This window comes from Pristis pectinata, chromosome 3 (genome assembly GCF_009764475.1).
Source record: "Pristis pectinata isolate sPriPec2 chromosome 3, sPriPec2.1.pri, whole genome shotgun sequence".
Classification (NCBI taxonomy): Eukaryota; Metazoa; Chordata; class Chondrichthyes; order Rhinopristiformes; family Pristidae; genus Pristis; species Pristis pectinata.
The window spans coordinates 108474430-108495908 of NC_067407.1; the positions used below are offsets into that span (position 1 = coordinate 108474430).

The 21479-nt window shown below is 41.0% G+C and overlaps 1 protein-coding gene across 3 annotated transcripts in view; it reads right to left on the reverse strand.

Moving 5' to 3' along the window:
• LOC127568481 (tyrosine-protein phosphatase non-receptor type 14-like) overlaps positions 1 to 21479 on the reverse strand; it is a 211366-nt gene that overhangs the window by 40776 nt on the left and 149111 nt on the right. For all 3 annotated transcript variants that reach the window (XM_052012283.1, XM_052012281.1, XM_052012282.1), the window contains 4 exons: positions 12152 to 12219; positions 3053 to 3123; positions 1968 to 2055; positions 16 to 104 (listed from right to left, as the gene is read on the reverse strand). In XM_052012283.1, coding sequence (XP_051868243.1) covers positions 16 to 104; positions 1968 to 2055; positions 3053 to 3123; positions 12152 to 12219 — 316 coding nt within the window. The remainder of the gene's footprint in view (positions 1 to 15; positions 105 to 1967; positions 2056 to 3052; positions 3124 to 12151; positions 12220 to 21479) is intronic.

The window sequence follows — 21479 nt, forward strand, 5'->3', positions numbered from 1 at the left end:
TATTCCTGAGCTTACCTATATGTTATAGTTGGACGTCCATTCCTGTGCTTTACAAATATTCCCATAAAGGAAATGCCAATAAAAGCATCATTTCCAATGTTGTCCTGTTAATAAGAGAGGAAGTGTTCATGAAAACAATGAAGCAACACAACATTCTGACATGCACTCTGCAGTAATGCTGACCCAAACTTTTGTCAGAATCTAGCATAACTAAATTACCAAGCCTTCCTTTAAGTATCACTCATCTTTTTCAATATGCAACTCACTTACAGAAAGAGAAAAGGCAGTAAGGTTTAGGCAGGAAGGTGGGATATTTGGGGTGGGAGGGATAGACCGAGAAGGACAATTGCAATTGGTGAGGTGGGCTGCTCCGGGAGTATACTGGACTGGATTTTACTTGTGGGACATGGAGAAGCCCAGCTGCTCCTTCCAGCCTCATCAAAGAAAATGTTCTTCTATAAAAACTTGCATTCCATGGCCTCGCTGGTTTCTTAACATTTATCTGGCAGGTGCCAATAGGCAAGTATCCCATTTTTTTCTAAAATACCATCAAGATCCTAAATACATTACTGGATCCTAGTTTGAATGAGCTTTTTGTCAAAGTCAATCCTATGCCTATCCATTGTCAAAAACAACAGTGCTAAAATGGGGAAATCAGCAAAGACAGAACAGGAAGGAGATTGTCTCCACTTTTACTTTACGTACCTGCTAACCAGGTTGAATTTAAATTCCCACAAAGATTAATTTAAAAGTATTATGAAAATGGTCTTGATTCTAATTATGAATTGTGCCACACAAGATTCACTGCTACTGAACTATAGGATTACCGAACTGAGCAAATACAGGGTAGAGCAGCTTGAAAATATATCATTAAACTTTTGGAACTTATGCAGGACCAGCTAATTAATTTTTTGGAATCCTAGAAAGAATGCTGCTGGATGGTACTTAACATTTCAAAAGACATACTTAGCATTCTTGAATTACCAAAGCACTGTTACTTACAGTTGTTCAAATAATAACTGTTGAACTGATAATTCTGCTAATGTTAATAAACTTTACAGCGCACTTGGGTAATACTAGATTTAAGTAAGTTCTGTTTCCTTGATGCAAACTATTTATTGCAGAAGTCGGTTTTCCTCTCCCCCTCCCCTATTACCCAACAGAAAGATTGAGCAGTTGATAATTAGGTTTGGGGTCAAAGCTAAATAATTAGCGCAACGCTATTACAGCGCCAGCGATCGGGGTTCGATTCCCGTCGCTGTCTGTAAGGAGTTTGTGCGTTCTCCCGTGTCTGCGTGGGTTTCCTCCGGGTGCTCCGGTTTCCTCCCACGTTCTAAAAATAAAAGACGTACGGGTAGGTTAATTTGGGGGTTTAAAATGGGCGGCACAGACTCATTGGGCCGGAAGGGCCTGTTACCACGCTGTAAATAAATAAATAAAATTTAAAACTACCAATAGCAGACCATGGAATGTTCCCTTATGGAAATGATCCCCATCTACAATTTTTCAGTTGTCCTTCCTGCAGCATTGAAATTGCTTTCTACATCACTGTTTGTTGAAAAGAGGAACGGGAAATGATAGAAACACTCAGCGGGTCAGGCAGCATTTGTGGAAAGAGAAACACTTATCATTTCAGGTCTGAGGCCCTTTGTCAGAAATGGGAAAGAGAAAAACGGATGAGTTTCTTTGACGAAGAGACCTCAACCTGAATTGTTAACTTGGTTTCTCTTTTCACAGATGCTGCCTGGTCTGCTGACGGTTTCTAGTGGATATTCTGTTTTTATATCACTCTGAAAATGGGAATCAATCCTCCTTGATATATGAAGTTCCAGTTCAGATTTTGTGCATTGCATCGGTCTCATGAGAAGAATATTTTAAATATACCTGCAATTAGATTTACAATGCTCTGGTGAAATTCTTAACCATAAGTAAAACTCCCTTTGTAAATTATGTTAGTTTCTGATTACCTTAGCAGGAAAACTTTCTTGCCCAAAGCCTTCAAGCTGTTCCACCTCCTTAATATACAGCAACTCAGCCTCCGCAGGTGGCATCCCACTGGAGAGAAAAAAATTTAAATAACAAAGGTATTTGGAATTCAAAGTACAAGATGTTAGAGCAGAATCAGCAAAAGTTTGGTGAAAAGGAAAGAATTCTCAAAGAGGATAGAGGTTCAAAGACAGATGTTCATATCTAGTTATGCTTTTACATTATCAGTATAACCAACTGATAGCGTTAAAACAATGATTCTCTAAATCTTTTTCTTTCCTTTCTTTTATATTATATTCATTTACTAAGAGATCGTTGGATCTACAGATTTTTTTTATATTTTATTGTTCTTTATGATTATGTATGCTCTGATTGTTATCCTGATCTCTTTGTATTACATGTATAAATATTGATGCCATATATCAATCTGTATTAATTTAAAAACTAATAAAAAGATTGAAAAAGAAAACAATGATTTTCAAATATGCTGAAAAAAACTGCAGATGCTGGAAATGAGAGCAGAGAATACTGAAGATAGTGAGCAGGTCAGATGGTATTTGTGGAAAGAGAAACAGAATTAATGTTTCAGGTTCAAAACCTTTTGTCTTAAACTTAAAATCTAACTCTAATACTCCTTCCACACTTGCTGCCTGACCTGTTAAGTGATTCTAGCATGTTCTGATTTTATTTCAAGTGCGCTTCTCAGTTTCTATCCAAGGTTAGCTATCCAAAGATATTCACTCCTAGAAATGCCACAGAATACACCTTGTCAATCTTATCAATGTTCAAGGTTAGGATTTTTTTTATAATGTAGCATTGATAGTAAGATTTTTTAAACACCGGTTAAAACAAAGTGAAAGCTGGGATCCGGCTGAAGGAGTCTCATGAATAAGCACATGTGGGCTAACAAATATTTATAAACTGGTGTTAGGCTGTAACATGGCAGCAATTCTTAGTAATCTGATGTGAGATGAAAGAATGTCTATAAGAAACCGAGCTCTTACAGATTACAGTAACTCAATATCTGCATCTGTACTAAGTTCTGCTGCACTGAAACCCTTCTTACCTGGAGACCTGGTGTTGCATTGCTACCTTCCTAGTCATTTCCTCCAACATCCGTTCATCCTGAGCCCAGTCCTGTAAACATATCACAAAAGAATAAATCTTCCTCCTAACCATACTTATTAATCCCACTAGGCATACACAGCATATAAAGTTGATATCCGAGGACAGAAATTCAGTATCATCATTGTCACTTGGGCCTCACCAAGCAAGAGTGCATTTAACCTTCTGCTTTCATCAAGTGAGGCTCTGACCCTGTTAAGTTCTATTTACAATAAAATTTTAAATTCCTTTGGACTGGGAGAAGCAAATTAAATTATCTGATATCCCTACTTGCTGCTGGAAATTTAGGCAAGGTCACGATTGGATTTGACCTGTATGCGCCGCTCTATTCCATAAAAGTAGAATGTTGGTTCCCCCAAAGATACCCTGACATTTTCTCAGAGTTTCTGCTGTCTTTCCAAGATCTCAGAGAAAGATCAACAGGACCCAAATTCTGGACTTAAAGTATTATACTTAAATGCACACAGCATAAGAAATAATGTGGATGATCTTGAAATACAGCTACAGATTGACAGGTATGATGTTGTGGCCATCACTGAGACGTGGCTAAAGGATGGATGTCTTTGGGTGCTGAACGTCCAAGGATACACGATGTATTGGAAGGATAGGCAGGTAGGCAAAGGGGGTGGCGTGGCTTTGCTGGTAAGAAATAATATTAAATCATTAGAAAGAGGTGACATAGGATCGGAAGGTGTAGAATCTTTATGGGTTAAGTTAAGAAATCGCAAGGGTAAAAGGACCCTGATGGCAGTTATATACAGGCCTCCAAACAGCTGCCATGATGTGGACTACAAATTACAACAGGAAATAGAAAAGGCTTGTCAGAAGGGCAATGTTATCATAATCATGAGCGGTTTTAAACACGTGAGTGGATTGGGAAAATCAGGTTGGTACTGGATCTCAAGAGAGAGAATTTGTGGAATGTCTACTAGATGGCTTTTTAGAACAGCTTGTTGTTGAGCCCACTAGGGGATCAGCTGTACTGGATTGGGTATTGTGTAATGAACCAGAGGTGATTAGAGAGCTTAAGGTAAAGGAACCCTTAGGAGGCAGTGATCACAACATGATTGAGTACACTTTGAAATTTGAGAAGGAGAAGCTGAAATCGATGTGTCGGTATTTCAGTGGAGTAAAGGAAATTACAGTGGCACGAGAGAGGAACTGGCCAAAGTTGACTGGAAAGGGACACTAGCAGGAAGGAAGGCAGAGCAGGAATGGCTGGAGTTTCTGCGAGAAGTGAGGAAAGTACAAGACAGATATATTCCAAAAAAGAAGAAATTTTTGAATGGAAAAAGGACACAACAGTGGCTGACAATAGAAGTCAAAGCCAAAGTAAAAGCAAAGGAGAGGGCATACAAGGAAGCAAAATTTAGTGGGAAGATAGAGGATTGGGAAGCTTTTAAAAACTTACAAAAGGCAACTAAGAAGGTCATTAGGAAGGAAAAGATGAGCTACGAAAGGAAGCTAGCAAATAACATCAAAGAGGATACTAAAAGCTTTTTCAAGTATATAAAGAGTAAAAGACAGGTGAGAATAGACATAGGACTGATCGAAAACGATGCCGGAGAAATTGTAATGGGAGACAAGGAGATGGCAGAGGAACTGAATGAGTATTTTGTATCAGTCTTCACTGAGGAAGGCATCAGCAGTATACCAGACACTCAAGGGTGTCAGGGAAAAGAAGTGTGTGCAGTCACAATTACAACAGAGAAGGTACTCAGGAAGCTGAATGGTTTAAGGGTAGATGAATCTCCCAGACCAGATGGAATGCACTCTCGTGTTCTGAAGGAAGTAGCTGTAGAGATTGCGGAGGCTTTAGTAATGATCTTTCAAGAATCAATAGATTCTGGCATGGTTGCGGAGAACTGGAAAATTGCAAATGTCACTGCGCTTTTTAAGAAGGGTGTGAGGCAGCAAAAAGGAAATTATAGACCTGTTAGCCTGACATCGGTGGTTGGGAAGTTGTTGGGAGTCGATTGTCAAGGATGAGGCTACAGAGTACCTGGAGGCACATGACAAGATAGGCCGAACTCAGCATGGTTTCCTTAAAGGAAAATCCTGCCTGACAAACCTATTGCAACTTCTTGAGGAAATTACAAGCAGGCTAGACAAAGGAGATGCAGTGGATGTTATGTATTTGGATTTTCGGAAGGCCTTTGACAAGGTGCCGCACATGAGGCTGCTAAACAACAGCCCATGGAATTACAGGGAAGTTACGAGCATGGATAGAGCACTGGCTGATTGGCAGGAAACAGAGAGTGGGAATGAAGGGATCCCATTCTGGTTGGCTGCCGGTTACCAGTGGTGTACCGCAGGGGTCCATGTTGGGGCCGCTTCTTTTTATGTTGTATATCAACGATTTGGATTATGGAATAAATGGCTTTATGGCTAAAGTTTGCTGATGATACAAAGATAGGTGGAGGGGCGGGTAATGTTGAGGAAACGGAAAGTCTGCAGAGAGACTTGGATAGACTAGGAGAATGGGCAAAGAAGTGGCAAATGAAATACAATGTTGGAAAGTGTATGGTCATGCACTTTGGTAGAAGAAATAAACAGGCAGACTATTATTTAAACAAGGAGAAAATTCAAAATTCAGAGATGCAAAGGTACTTGGGAGTCCTCGTGCAGGATACCCTAAAAGTTAACCTTCGGGTTGAGTCGGTGGTGAAGAAGGTGAATGCAATGTTGGCATTCATTTCTAGAGGAATAGAATATAAGAGCAGGGATGTGATGTTGAGACTCTATAAGGCATTGGTAAGACCTCACTTGGAGTAGTGTGTGCAGTTTTGGGCTCCTTATTTAAGAAAGGATGTGCTGACCTTGGAGAGGGTTCAGAGAAGATTCACTAGAATGATTCTAGGAATGAGAGGGTTAACATATGAGGAACGTTTGATGGCTCTTGGGCTGTACTCCTTGGAGTTCAGAAGAATGAGGAGGGGGACCTCATAGGAACATTTCAAATGTTAAAAGGCCTGGACAGAGTAGATGTGACAAAGTTGTTTTCCATGGTAGGGAGTCTAGTACAAGAGGGCACGACTTCAGGATTGAAGGTTACCTACTCAGAACAGAGATGCAGAGAAATTTCTTTAGTCAGAGAGTGGTGAATCTGTGAAATTTGTTGGGATGGGCAACTGTGGAGGCAAAGTCATTGGGTGTATTTAAGGCAGAGATTGATTGTTATCTGAGTAGCCAGGGCATCAAAGGTTATGGTGAGAAGGCGGGGGAGTGGGGCTAAATGGGAGAATGGATCAGCTCATGATAGAATGGTGGAGCAGACTTGATAGGCCAAATGGCCCACTTCTGTTCCTTTACCTTATGGTCTTATGGATTCCAACAGAACTACTACTCTGCCAACATTCCTGAGGTTTGTGAATTTGTATTACAATTGGAAATACAAAACCAATGGAAAGCACCATATTGCGGGATTCCAGGAAGGAATTAGAAGAGAAAATAATTCTTGGCTCATTGGAGGAATGTTCAATCCAAATACCAAATGACCATGCATCATCGCCAACTGTTTCCCAATAAAGAGCACAGATTAGGAATAGGACAAAGCACTAAAGTCATACCATCAGTTTCTTTTCCAGCAATTAACTGAACAGGTACTTGGCATTAAATTATTTTCAAAAAGAGCAACTTTCAAGCAATGCCCAGCTCTACCCACGATTAGACATTGTATTTCCTTAAACAATGACAAAAAGGTTGCAGCTGTGCTCAGCTAATTATGTAACACGATGAATTCCCAGCCCACTCTTCGCAACCTTTGCAAGGCTTTAGTTCGTGGGTTACAAGGTCAACTGACTTGTTTGATAAATCTGATTAATTAGAAAAGTTAAATATTCTCAAGTGAATTTGATATCAGTGGCATGCACCCAATTCAGACTTGCAAAAACTCTGAAACTTATCCCCAAATATTTACAAAATAGCTCTTACAGCAAAAAATTCTGGTCTAATGGTTGCAGTTGGAAAATTATCCAATAGGCTTAATTTGAGATGTGGCTTCAGATTGTTTAGATCAACTGCACCTGCAAAGTCAAAAAGATTTTCTTCCGATTTAAAGAGAAGAAAAAAAACACCCTGAAAGGAATCAAGAGTGTTTGATGTTTATACAAAAAAATAACTTCAAATGAGCAGTCGTGCCTTGGCATGGAAATCAGAAACAAAAGATAGCACCCTTCAGGTGTGGGGCTGCCTGCAGGCATAAAGTGCTGCCTTTGTATTATTTCTGATCAGGTTTTAGCATACTTCACTGACAGAAACAAGCATCAAAGGCAGGATCTAGAGCACAAGGCTGGGGAAATCAGCTGGTATGTTTGTCTGCTCTACTGGCCTACAAGGTTAATGGCAACACAGAAAAAAATGTTTTATTTAATTTTCAGTAGCTCAGGACAATATGCAGCCTTTAATATTACACTGATTCTGGATGTTGTGCTGTTTCTCATATTGATAAATCCTTCTATTTGTAGTGTAACGTGCCTTTTGCAATATTTGTACATGTGTAAGATTTTGTGTGTGAAATTAGTTGTTCAGATGTGGCAAGAAGGAATGACAGTATTAAAAGTTCATATGGTCATGTGACAGATGTAAATCAAATGTGGCTTCTTTGACACACATGCTTTGGTCCTGTCCTCTTTTGGAAAAATACTGGAAAGACATTTTTAACATTATTTCAACTGTACTGAATATTGATTTACAACCTCACCCTATTACTGCAATTTTTGGATTACCAAGGATAGAGTCTGGCCATTTATCCGCTTCCGCTTACCGTATGATTGCCTTTGTCACAGTAATGGCCAAACGATCCATTTTGCTTAAATGGAAGGATCCAATACCCCCTACTACTTTTCAATGGTTCTCTCAAACTATATCATGTTTAAACTTGGAAAAAATTAGGAGTGGTACTGTTGATCCTTCGCTTAAATTTGGAGATATTTGGAGTCCATTTATTCAATATTTTCAAATGATATAGATCCCTCTTCAATAACTTTCCAATTTAGAGGAACGGAGTTGACGACATAATATTGCTGTTTCTATTGAGAAATTTCAGTCGTCTTTTTTTTCTTTTTTTTGTCTTTTTCTTTTGAAATTTTTCTTTTCAGTTTGGTTTGATATATTGTTTATAATTTCTCTTATTGATTTGGGGATTTTTTTGTCTTTTCTTTTATATACACAATAAATCTTTTTCTTTCTTTTATATTATTATTCATTTACTAAGAGATCGTGGGATCTACAAATTTTTTAAATATATTTTATTATTCTTTATAATTATCTATGCCATGATTGTTCTCCTGATCTCTTTGTATTACATGTACAATCATCGATGTTATATATTAATCTGTATTAATTTGGAAACTAATAAAAAGATTGAAAAAAGTTCATATTGTGGAAAACACAAGAGAGCACAAGCTTACGACTAAAGCCAAATCAGTGGGCTGGTAAAAGTGCAAGAAAAGACAGCCATTTACTGTTGCCACCACTTACATTTATCTCCAAGTTCAGTAAAGTAGTTTCCAAATGAAAACAAAATTAAAAAACACTATTGCAGAAAATATTTGTTTTTCCTTTCTCAAACATTTAGTGTCTATTTTTGTTTACAAGGTACTGATAATGTTGAGTACTGATGAATTTCTCACCACAATGGGAAAAGGTGTCTAGTATGTACTGCATGCAACCAAATCCTAAAATAGTGAAGCACAGAAAGAGCCAATTTGCATACCATGCTGGCTCTTTGAGACAGATTAGTTCCAGCCCCCTGCTCTTCCCCCAATGCTTTAAGTTCTTCTTTGACTTGGTTCTTCCAACAAATTTACAGTGCTATTATATGTAATGCAGAGATTAAATAAATACAAGGGAACCTAATTTACATACAATTTAAATAATAACGCCCAATTTTGTTTCAATTAGCTCCCAAAGTTGGGATCAGTCACTATTTTTAATAGAAAAAAAAATCACAAAATATAATAGTAAAACTTGAAATATTTACTCTGCCAAGAAATGCCTTTAGAGTAGCTCGTTTTGAAAGTATAAAATTCAAACCTTTAGAACTAATTATTTTCATGTAGTCCAAACATTACAATATCTGAGTAAAACAAACTAGTCCAGAGTTCCTGAAATACCTCAGAAATAACCTGCATTTTGCTACAAAACATCCAAATGATATATTTTAATCCTTTACTATAAAACTCAACAAAATAACTAGCACCCTCTGCTCTCCTTTTCCTCGTCCCCTAGCCAGCAGGGAGCACTGGTTACATTCAAAGCAAAAGTTACTTCAGTTTCCTTGCTACCTATTGATCTCAGGCTCCTAACAAAAGCCAGCAATGTTGGAGAAAGTTCAATGGCAAATATTACAGATAGGCAAGCTGGGATTCTGCAATGGTCTCTAGTGGCTCCATGCAAAACAGCACACAAAATCTCACGTTAGCAGAACAATGTTCTTTTCACCTCAATAGAACCATGTAGCAAATAGCAGTATTTGTAGTCCATGTGCCTGGGCAGCAGTGTGCATCTGTGAGGTGGTGCACATGTACACGGTGGTGCATGTGTGTACATGTGCATGCTTAAAGTGTGTGCATGTGGACTGGTCAAATACGCTTATGTGGAAATGGGCCAAGTGGACTGAACCTTAAATGTTCTTGTCCATTTTAAAACATCAATTGCGTCCTTCTTCTACATACTGTTCCTCACCAGCCTGATCACAACACCTCTACAGCACTTTTACAATGTCAGGCACCCCTTAAACTTGTGTTTCTCCATTTTCAGCTTTGAGACTTAAAGCATCTTCAGTGCTATATAAACAGAACTTAAATAAATACAATGCATTTGTTGACTTAGGACACTTCAACAATAAACAGATTTCCATAGCAATCAAGAATTAAGTCCAAAACATCAAAATGGGAAATTCCTTGCATGCTATTTAAAAAAAATGCATCGCAATTCACAAAAAATATTCTTTATTGATAAAACAGAACATGTAAGAACCTTGCATGATTGAGCGGACAACAGCCAATTAGGGAAAATCCAATAATTTATACATTTGCTGCCTGAGTTCAGATCATTTGGGATGAAAATAGAATCTAAGAATTGTTGACAGACAGGAGCCTATTTAGCCCAGTGATACTATGCCACCTCTAAAAGGTGCAATCCCGTAAATTCTGTTCCCCTACTCTTTCTCTGAAGCTCTGCAAATTATCCTCTCCCAAGTGCCTCTTCTCTTTGCTACACCCTTAAAGACAATGAATTCCACATCTCCACTACCCTTTGATAAACAAATGTTTGGGATGGTGGATGGGGTAGCTATCAAGGGGCCTGCTTTCCTCGATGATGTCATTCATTCTGGCATGTGGACAGTATTACATTGCATCCCCGACTTGTGCATTGTAGATTGGGAAGGACTTGGGGTGTCAGGAGGCTGGTCTCACAGGATATCTACCCCCTTAACCTATTCTTGTAGCCTCTGTATTCATGTTGCTGGTCCAGTTGTATTCCTGGTCAATGATGACCCTCAGGACGTTGATGGTGGAGGACTCAATGATAGCAACGTCTTTGAACATTAGTGCAAGTGACTGTGTGTTCCCGTGCAATGTGGACATTCAGTGATGCCAATGCAAAGTGCATGCTTAGTGCCCATGTGGTGGGTATCTGTACATTATGTGTGCAGCATGGGTTGGCCTCTGGACATCTCCATTTGATTTCTGATGTCCTACATCGATACAGGCACAGATCCTTCTGAGCAGCAATCAACTCCTTCAGTTTATCACATTCCAGTTCTGTATCATGACTGCTGTGCAAGGCGACTTGCCTTTGCAGTAATGCTTGCATCATGTAGTACATTGTAGAACTAGGTTACCTATTCGAGTCACCTAGAATCAACACTTGGCATGGCTTTGATTGCATTACGTTTTTATACTGTTGGAAATTACTGATCAACCATTAGGCTGCTAGCAGGCTCATCTGCCAAAGTTTTCAACGCACACAATGGTGATACTAACATAAATAATAATATTAAACCAGTGAAGATACTTCAAAGTCAAGCACAGCTTTATTGCTCTAATATAGAATCATGCAGCACAGAAGCTGGCCCCTGAATCCACCATGCCCATGCCAATCTTTTTGCCCATTTACACAAATCCCATTTGCCCACAATTAGGTCCATATCTGTCTATGCCTTGCCTATTTATGTGCCTATCTAAATGTCTCTTAAACTTAGTGATCATATCCAAATCCACCAACTCCTCCACCTAAGAGGACACACTCTTTCCCTGGCTACCTTCTTGCTCCTGATATCCTTATAGAATGTATATAATAATCTTATGCATATTTCTGAACAACTGTCAAATATTCTGCTTACCTTGGCTTCTTTCTTTATCTTGACATTCTCCTTTTTCTCTTATTTTCACAATATCATTTGAATATTTAACCTTTTTCTTCCACAAAATGTGTACTGTTCACCCACTTTCTTCCTCCTTGCATCAGATACTTGAAAACCCAGTTTCTAAAGAATGACTACTCAAATAATCAAGCAGGTTCCATGTTTAGGAATTAACGTATACTTTTTCTCACCTCTCAAATCCCCAGACCATGCTCATACTAAAGCAATGGAATGTCACCTTTTCTCTGCTATTTCCAAGAATCCAAACTGAAATTAGTCTGAATGCTTCCAAAACCAGTACCTAGTGGACCAAGGCCCACAGCACAGAATCTATCCTTAATCCATTACAAATATGTACCAACAATATACTCAGATATACTTAGAAAGTCTTGATATTGACCTGATTCCCCAGAATCCTTATGCCTCACCACATTAACAAACAGCATGAAGTTAAATGATGAAACCTCAAGAGTGCATCCAATAAGAGTTGCCATTTCTGTATAAAGTGGGCTGCAACATTTACAGAGGTGTACACATTCTCTAAATTTAAAAAGCTATTCAGGGAGAAGGACTTCAAAGTTCTTCTTGCAACAACTCACACATCCAAAATTTTTGATCAATATAACTTATTGCTAACCTGGTTCATATGATGATTTTCACTACACTTACCATTGGGAACAAGACATATTCTCTGAGGAAATCCTGAGACTCATATTGCCCGTAGTCTCCAAAATCAGCTGCAAGGAGAGAGGATAGATTGGCCAAAGTTATTAGTTGCTAGTTCTATTGAATATTACTATTGAATTACAAGTAAAAATTTATGATAATCAAACCACAAATATTACCAGAATACTAAACATATTAGTGGGGTTGAAGGTGCAAGCAATATTATAACTAGCATGATAAGAGCTGAAATCAAAAGTTATTGGGAAACAAAATGATGACTTACAAAAACCATGAACAACTGAAGTGAACTCTCCCAATTAGTGATGGTAGCCAAAGGTCAGATAATAGGGACCCGGACAAATGATATGCTTAAGGCAGCCAGCGTATTTAAATACAGTTAACTGAATAATTTGATGACGTGAAGATACTAGATTGTTGCAAAAACCAGCTGGTTCACAAACGTCCAGGGAAGGAAATCTGGCATCCTTACCAGCTCTGCTGTGTGCCTGGAGCCACAGATGAACAATGTTGGTTACTCTCAACTGCTTTTCCAAACAGCCTTGTAAGTCACTCAGCTGTATTTAACCACTATACATAAACACAAAAAGAATATACAAAAACTGGACAGACTGGGTGGTCTTTTCCAATCTTGACAATTCCTTTCCTGCTACAGATGCTGCTTGACCTGCTGAGTTCCTCCAGCAGATTGTTTGTTGCTCCAGGTTCTTACATCTGGTCCTTCCATGTTCCTTTCATTTCCAGTTGCCCATGCCGCCTCCTCAATAGTATTTGGAAACACCTGATGGCTGTACTGTCAATTATACTTTTCATCCAATGTACCAGACTCTATCATAATCACTGGGCATACAATGTCCCAGTGATGTACAGGTGGGACTCTGGACCCAAGACCCCAAACCTCATGAGTCTCATAGCATCAGGTCAAATACAGGCAAGAAAATCTCCTGCTGATTATAACAATCCATCCTCCCTCAACAGATGATTTAGTACTCCTTTATCTTGAAAAATATTTTTCAGGCAGGCACAGTAGTGTAGCGGTTAGCATAACACTTTACAGCACCAGCAACCCGGGTTCATATCTGGCCACTGTCTGCGAGGAGTTTGTATGTTCTCCCCGTGTCTGCGTGGGTTTCCCCCCCACATTCCAAAGACGTACAGGTTAGGAAGTTGTGGGCATGCTATGTTGGCGCCAGAAGCACAGATCCATCTGTGCTAATGGAGGCAGTTGTGTCTTCACTCTACAGGGATGCCTCTACTGTTGTGCTAAATGGAATAACTTCAGAATAGATCCAGCAGCTCAAAACCAGGCATCCTTGAGGCACTGAGAGACATTGGCAGCAGCAGAATTATATCTTATCATAATTTGTGCCCTCAAGGCCAAGGGTACGCAGGTGCCAACTGAACAAAGCTACAATACACAGCACGATACACCATGCACTATGCAATGAAATCAGCATGGAATGAATCTATGCTATACCACACTTACTATTCTGACCAAAATTCTGTAGTCATGTTCCTTCCTGATATTAACGGTGGTTACAGCTAAACAGCGAAGAGCAAGAGGAGCAGATCTCAGGGTGTGGGCTTTGGTATAAAGGTCAGTGGTATTTTCTCAACCCTGGCCTTTGGTTAATCAGTTTGACATTGGTGCCAGACAGGTAAGCAGTTGGTGAATATTTTCTTTTTTTTTAAATGGTCCATGTAAAGTGTGGGAATAGATTAGATTACATTTTAAGGGACACTTCCTAAATTAAAAGGTATGGCAGGTGAACGCTTGCTGTATATGGGAGTTGGAAGATGTTCCTTGCAGTCTGGGTGACTACATCTGCAAGAGGTGCTTCTGGTTCGACCAGCTTGAGCAGGGGCTTTCAGAGTTTGAGCGCCAACTGTAGACATGATGTTACATCCACGAGACTGAAAGTTTCATGGTAGCATACATTTTTTATCAAAGAGGTTATCACCCTGCAGCTTAAAGAAAGGCAGCCCGAGAAAGAAAGGGTAACTACCAAGCAGGGGAAGGCAGGCAGGGAGTTGGGGAAACTTCAGAGTGCATCTCTCTCCCATGAAGATTCTCTGTGTTGGAAAGTGCCAGGGATGAGTGTATCTCTGAGGAGTATAGCCATTGCTGAGGTCACAGCACCAAGGGGGGGGGGTAGAAAGAATTCAAGGGCAATAGTAGTAGGAGACTCAATACCGAGGGGCATTATACAGGCACTTCTGCAGCCATAGACATGAAGCTAGGATGGTGTGTTGCTCCCTGTTGCCAGGACCAAGGATATCACAGAGCAGTTCTAAAGGGGGAGGGTAAGTAGCCAGATTTCAAGGTCCACATTGGCACTAATGGCAGAGGTTAAAAGAGAGGTGAGGTCCTGCAACATAGATTACAAAACCTCTAAGGTTGTTTCTCTCCGGATTACTTCAGGTGCCATTTGCTGGTGAGCATAAGAATAGGAGGATATGTTGATGAATGTGCAATGAAAGGGAGGATGTAGGAAGGAAGGCTTTAGATTTCTGGATCATCAGGACCAGTTCTGGGGAAGGTAGGACCTGTGCAAGCTGGACGGTTTGCACTTGGACTGGAATGCATCCAACCTCCTTCCAAGGTTTGCTAGTGCTGTTGGAAAGGATTTAAACTAATTTGGCAGGGGAAATAGGGCACAGATTAGATGCACATTTGGTTGGGAGAGGGGGGAGGGGAAGAGGAGGTACAGTCAAACATAAAAGGGAAACTAAACCAGTATACAGAGCAGACATGGTTGCGATTAAACACAGAGAAATGCAAAGCAAAATTGCATTATTTTACTGCAAGAAGTCTGACTAGTAAGGCAGGTGGATCTTAGAGCATTCATCCGCACATGGGAATGTGATCTTGTCACTAACAGAGACATGGTTGAACGAAGGGCAGGACAGACAACTCAACATTCCAGGGTACAGAATTTTCAGGCAAGCCAGGGCTGGATGAAAAACTGGAGGTGACTTTGCAATATTGTTTAAGGAGTCCATTACTGTGGTAATGAGGGAAAATATCCTCCAAGGCTCTTCAAATGAGGCCAAGTGGGGAGAGCCTAGTAACAAAAATAGGGTGATCGCTTTGCTGGGGGTATACTACAGGCCTCTTAACGGTCAGCAGGAGATACAGAGAAACATCACAGAGATATGCAAGAATAATAGGGTTATAGTGGCAGGGGATTTCAACTTCACCAATATAAACTGGGATAGCTTTAGTGTGAGAGGTGTTGTAAATTGGAATTATTAAACTGCATTCAGGAGAGCTTTTTAAGCTAATATTTAGGTGGTTCTACTAGAGAAGGGGCAGTACTGGATTTAATCTGGGGAAGGTAGCTGGGCAAATGGTTGAAGTATCAGTGGGAGAGTATTTTGTAGATAGCGACCATAACAGTGTAAGCTTCAAAGTGGTAATGGAAAAGGATATGATGGTTTGGAAATTAATATCTTGAAATTGAGAAAAGTCAGTTCCAATATCATAAGACAGGACCTGGCAAAAGTAGACTGGGAGCCGCTACTTACAGGTAGGTCTACATCCAACAGGCAGCAGTTATTCAACAGTAAAACAATGAGAGTTCAGGTCAACATATCCCCATGAAGGTGAAAGAAAAGGACGCATGTCCAAGGAAGGAAACTTCAATGCCAAGGGATATCGAGAGCTGGATAGAAATAAAAAAAGAAATACGTGGCAGATACAGAGAACTGAAAAAAGGGGAAGCCCTTCAGAAGTATAGGAAGTATAACAGGTACTTGAAAAGGAAGTTAGGAGGGCAAAGAAGTGGCACAAGATATTTCTGGCAGACAAGCATTTTATAAGCATATTAAGGGCAAGAGGGAAACCAGGAGAAGAGTAAAGCCAGAGGAGATGCAACAGACTGCAGATGCTGGAATTTCTGGAGCAAAGAACAAAATGCTGAAGCAACGCGGCAGGTCAGGCAGCATTTGTGGAGGGAAACGTTGACAGTCGACGTTTCGGGTTGGGACCCTTCGAGCTGGACTGTCCAGCTGAAGGGTTTCGACTTGATACGTTGTGCGTCCATTTCCCTCCACAGACACTGCCAGAGTTCCTCCAGCATTTTGCCTTTTGCTAGAGAGCAAGGCAAATTAGGGACCAAAATGGAAATCTATTCCTGGACCCAGAGGACGTGGGCGAGGATTTAATTGAATACCTTTCATCTGAATTTACTACAGAGAAGGATGTTGTGGTTGAAGAAATCAGGAGATGTGGTGAGTGAAATTCCTGAACATGTTATTATTAAAAAGGAGGTATTAAATGTCCTACTGGGCTTAAAGGTGGATAAATCAGCAGGGTCTATGGGTGTCAAGGAGGAAATTCGTGTGGCCAACATGGATTTTGTAAATTTTTGATGGCCATACAGGTGAGGTGCCAGATGACTAGAGGACTTGAAACTGTAGGACAAGGGAACGAGGAGAGCTGGAGGGTCAAGTTCCCCCGCCCGGGAACGAGAGAGCCGGAGGGTCGAGTCCCCCATCCAGGAACGAGGAAAGCCGGAGGGTCGAGTCCCCCGTTCAGAGCGTCGGAGTGTGAGCGAGCAACCTACCTTCACTATATAAGAGAGGCATTGTCTAGCGGAGCGGTAGTCGGGGACCAGTCGTCAGAGTGGTCTGGGTCAGAGTGGTAAGGCTTAACAGGCTTCGGCGAGAACAGGTAAGAGGTTAGAATTATAGTAAGGGGGTAAATTACTGGTTTATTTATTTAGTAGCATTAGATAGCAGCATTAGCTGTATACCTATTGGATTAGTGTTATGCTTGGAGTGCCGGATGTGGGGACCCTGGGAGACTTCCAGCCTCCCCGAGGACTACATCTGCGCCAGGTAAATTGAGATGCGGCTCCTTAGGGACCATGTTAGGGATCTGGAGCTGCAGCTTGATGACCTTCGGTTAATCAGTGAAAGTGAGGATGTGATTGACAGGAGCTACAGAGGGATAGTAGAGAGCACCTCTGTGGCAGTCCCCCTCAGAAATCAGTATATCATTTTAGATACTGTTGGAGAGGATGACCTGATGGAGGAAGACCACGGTGATCAGGACACTGGTACTGTGCCTGGTGCTGTGGTCCAGAGAGCAAGGAGGAATGCAGTAATTATAGGGGGATTCCATAGTGAGGGGAACAGACAGGAGATTCTGCGAGCCCGACAAGGATACCCGGATGGTGTGTTGCCTCCCTGATGCCAGGGCACGGGATATCTCAGATCGGGTCCAGAGTATTCTGAGGGGAGAGGGTGAGCAGCCAGAAATCTTGGTACATGTCGGTACCAATGACATAGATAGAAAAAGAGAGGAGGTCCTGAAGGAAGATTACAGCGAGTTAGGAAGAATGTTGAGAAGCAGGACCTCCAAGGTAGTAATCTCAGGATTACTGCCTGTGCCACGTGCTAATGAAGGTAAGAATAGCAGAATCAGGCAGATGAATATGTGGCTGAGTAACTGGTGCAGGGGGCAGGGCTTCAAATTCTTGGATCATTGGGATCTATATTGGGGGAGGTATGACCTATACAAAAAGTATGGGTTACACCTGAACTCAAAGGGGACCAATATCCTGGTGGAAATGTTTAATATAGCTGTTAGGGAGGGTTTAAACTAATTTGGCAGGGGGAAGGAAACCAGGGTGTTAGGGTCGAGGAAGAGGAAAATAGAAACAAGTCAAAGATAGCGTGCAGCAAAGATGGCAAGAGGGGCAGGGATGTGAAAAGACAGGATAATTTGCTGTGTGATAGAAATACAGTGAAATCAGTAGCAGATACTGGTCTGAATGTACTGCACTTAAATGCACGTAGCATTAGAAATAAGGTGGATGACCTTGTAAGTACAGCTACAGATTAAAAGATATGACGTTGTGGCCATCAGAGTCATGGCTTAATGATGGATGTGATTGGGAGCTGAATGGCCAAGGATACACAGTGTATAGGTAAGATAGGCAGGTCAGTAGAGGGGGTGGCGTGCCCTGATGGTAAGCAACAATATTAAATCAGAAGGGACATAGGATCAGAAGAGGCAGAATCCTTATGGGTTGAGTTATGAAATGGCAAGGATAAAAAGACCCTAATAGCAGTTACATACAGGGCTCCCAAACAGCAGCAGCAATGTGGACTACAAGTTACAGCTGGAAATAGAAAAAGCATGTCAGAGAGACGATGTCAAGATAATTATGGGGGATTTTAACGTGAAGGTGGATTGGGAAAGCCAGGAAGGTAGTGGATCTCAGGAGACAGTGTTTGTGGAATGCCTACAGGATGGCTTTTTGGAGCAGCTTGTTGATGAGCCCACCAGGGGATCAGCTGTTTTGGATTGGGTGCTGTGTAATGAATCTGAGGTGATTATGAAATTAAAGGTAAAGGAACCCTTAGGAAGTAGTGATCATGATATTATTGAGTTCCATTTCAAATTTGAAAAGGAGAAGCTGATATTAGGTGTGTCAATATTTCAGTGGAACAAAGGAAATTACAGTGGCATGAGAAAGAAACTGGCCAAATTGATTGGAAGTGTAAGCTAGTTGGATGGACAGCAGAGCAGAAATGGATGAAATTTCTACAAGAAATGAGGAAAGTGCAGGATAGGTACATTCCAAGAAAGAAGAAAATTATGAATGGAAAAATGGCACAAATGTGGCTAATGAGAGAGGTTAAGGCTAAAATAAAAGCAAAAGATTAAAAGATATGACCAAAATTAAGATTAAAAGATAAAAGGGTTGAGAGCTTCAAGCTCCTGGGAGTGAACATCACCAACAGCCTGTCTTGGTCAAATCACGTGGATGCCTCAGCCAAGAAAGCTCACCAGCGCCTCTACTTCCTTAGGAGTCTAAAGAAATTTGGTTTGTCCCCCTTTGACTCTCACCAACTTTTACCAATGCACCATAGAAAGCATCCTATCTGGATGTATCATGGCTTGGTACAGCAACTGCTCTGCCCAGGACCGCAAGAAGCTGCAGAGAGTTGTGGACACAGCCCAGCGCATCACGGACACCAGCCTCCCCTCCTTGGACTCTGTCTTTGCCTCTCGTTGTCTTGGTGAAGCAGCCAGCATAATCAAAGACCCCACCCACCCGGGACATTCTCTCTTCTTTCCTCTTCCATCGGGTAGAAGATACAGGAGCCTGAGGGCACGTACCACCAGACTTAAGGACAGCTTCTACCCCACTGTGATAAGACTATTGAACAGTTCCCTTATACAATGAGATGGACTATGACCTCACGATCTACCTCGTTGTGACCTTGCACCTTATTGCACTGCACTTTCTCTGTAGCTGTGACACTTTGTACTGTTATTGTTTTATCTGTACTACATCAATGCACTCTGTACTATCTCAATGTAACTGCACTGTGTAATGAATTGACCTGTACGATCGGTTTGTAAGACAAGCTTTTCACTGTACCTCGGTACAAGTGACAATAATAAACCAATAAAAATAAAAGGGAGGGCATACAAGGAAGCAAAAATTAGTGGGAAAACTGAAGACTGGGAAGCTTTTAAAAACTTACAGAAAGAAGCTAAGAAAGTCATCAGGAAGGAAAGATGAATTATGAAAGGAAGTTGGCAAATCACATACAAAAGAATACTAAACAGTTTTTTTTTTAAATATATGAAGAGTAAAAGAGAGACATGGGTAGATATAGGACCGATTGAAGACGATGCTGGGGAAATTATAATGGGTAACAAAGAGATGGCAGAGGAACTAAATGAGTATTTTGCATCACTGTGGAAGACATCAGCAGTATACCTGATAGTCAGGGGTCTCAGGGGATAGAATTCAGTACAGACAAGATTACAAGAGAGAAGGTGCTCGGGAAGCTGAATGGACTAAGGACAGATAAGTCTCCTGTATTGGATGAAGTGCACCCTCGGGTTCTGAAGGAGGTGGCTTTAGAGATTGTGAAGGCATTGGAGATGATGTTCCAGGAATCAATAGACTCTGGCATGGTTCCAGAGGACTGGAAGGTCACAAATGTAGTTCCGCTGTTTAAGAAAGGAGGGAGGCAGCAAAAGGGAAATTATAGGCCTATTAGTCTGACATCGGTGGTTGGAAAGTTATTGGAGTTGATCCTCAAGGATGAGGTTATGGAATACCTAGAGGTGAATGACAAGATAGGTCCAAGTCAGCATGGTTTCATGAAGGGAAGATCCTGCCTGACCAACCTACTGGAATTTCTTGAGGTAATCTCAAGTAGGATGGACAAGGGAGAAGCAGTGGATGTTGTAAATTTGGATTTTCAAAAGGCCTTCGACAAGGTGCCACACAAGAGGCTGCTTAAAAAGATGAGTGCCCATGGAATTACAGGAAAGATATTAGAATGGGTAAAGCATTGGCTGATAGGCAGGAAGCAAAGGGTAGGAATAAAGGGATCCTGTTCAGGTTGGCTGCCGGTTACTAGTGGTGTTCCGCAGGGGTCGGTGTTGGGGTCGCTTCATTTTACATTGTATATCGATGATTTAGATTATGGAATAAATGGTTTTGTGGCTAAGTTTGCAGATGACACCAAGACAGGTGGAGTAGCAGGAAGTGTTGAAGAAACAGAAAGGTTACAGAGTGACTTGGACAGTTTAGGAGAATGGGCAAAAAAAATGGCAGATGAAATACAATGTTGAAAAATGTGCAGTTGTACACTTTGGAAGAAGGAATAAATGGACAGATTATTATCTAGGTGGGGAGAAAATTCAATCTTCGGAAGTGCAAAGGGCCTTGGGGGTTCTTGTGCAGGATACCCTAAAGGTTAACCTCCAGGTTGGGTCGGCAGTAATGAAAGCGAATGCTATGTTGGCATTCTTTTCAAGAGAAATAGCGTATAAAAGTAAGGATGTGTTGATGAGGCTCTATGTGGCACTGATGAGACCTCATTTGGAGTACCGTGCGCAGTTTTGGGCCCCTTATCTTAGAAAGGATGTACTGATGTTGGAGAGGGTTCAGAGAAGATTTACAAAGATGATTCCTGGAATGAAAGGGCTGACGTACGAAGACCGTTTGTCGGCTCTTGGACTGTATTCATTGGAGTACAGAACAATGAGAGGGGATCTCATAGAAACATTTCGAATGTTGAAAGGACTGGACAGAGTAGGTGTGGCTAAGTTGTTTCCCATGGTGGGTGAGTCCAGGACAAGAGGGCACAATCTTAGAATTCGAGGGTACCCATTTGGAACAGAGATGCAGAGGAATTTCTTTAGCCAGAGGGTCGTGGATTTATGGAATTTGTTGCCACATAAAACTGTGGAGGCCTGATCATTGGGGGTGTCTAAGGCGGAGATTGATATGTATCTAATTAGTCAGGGTATCAAGGGATATGGGGAAAAGGC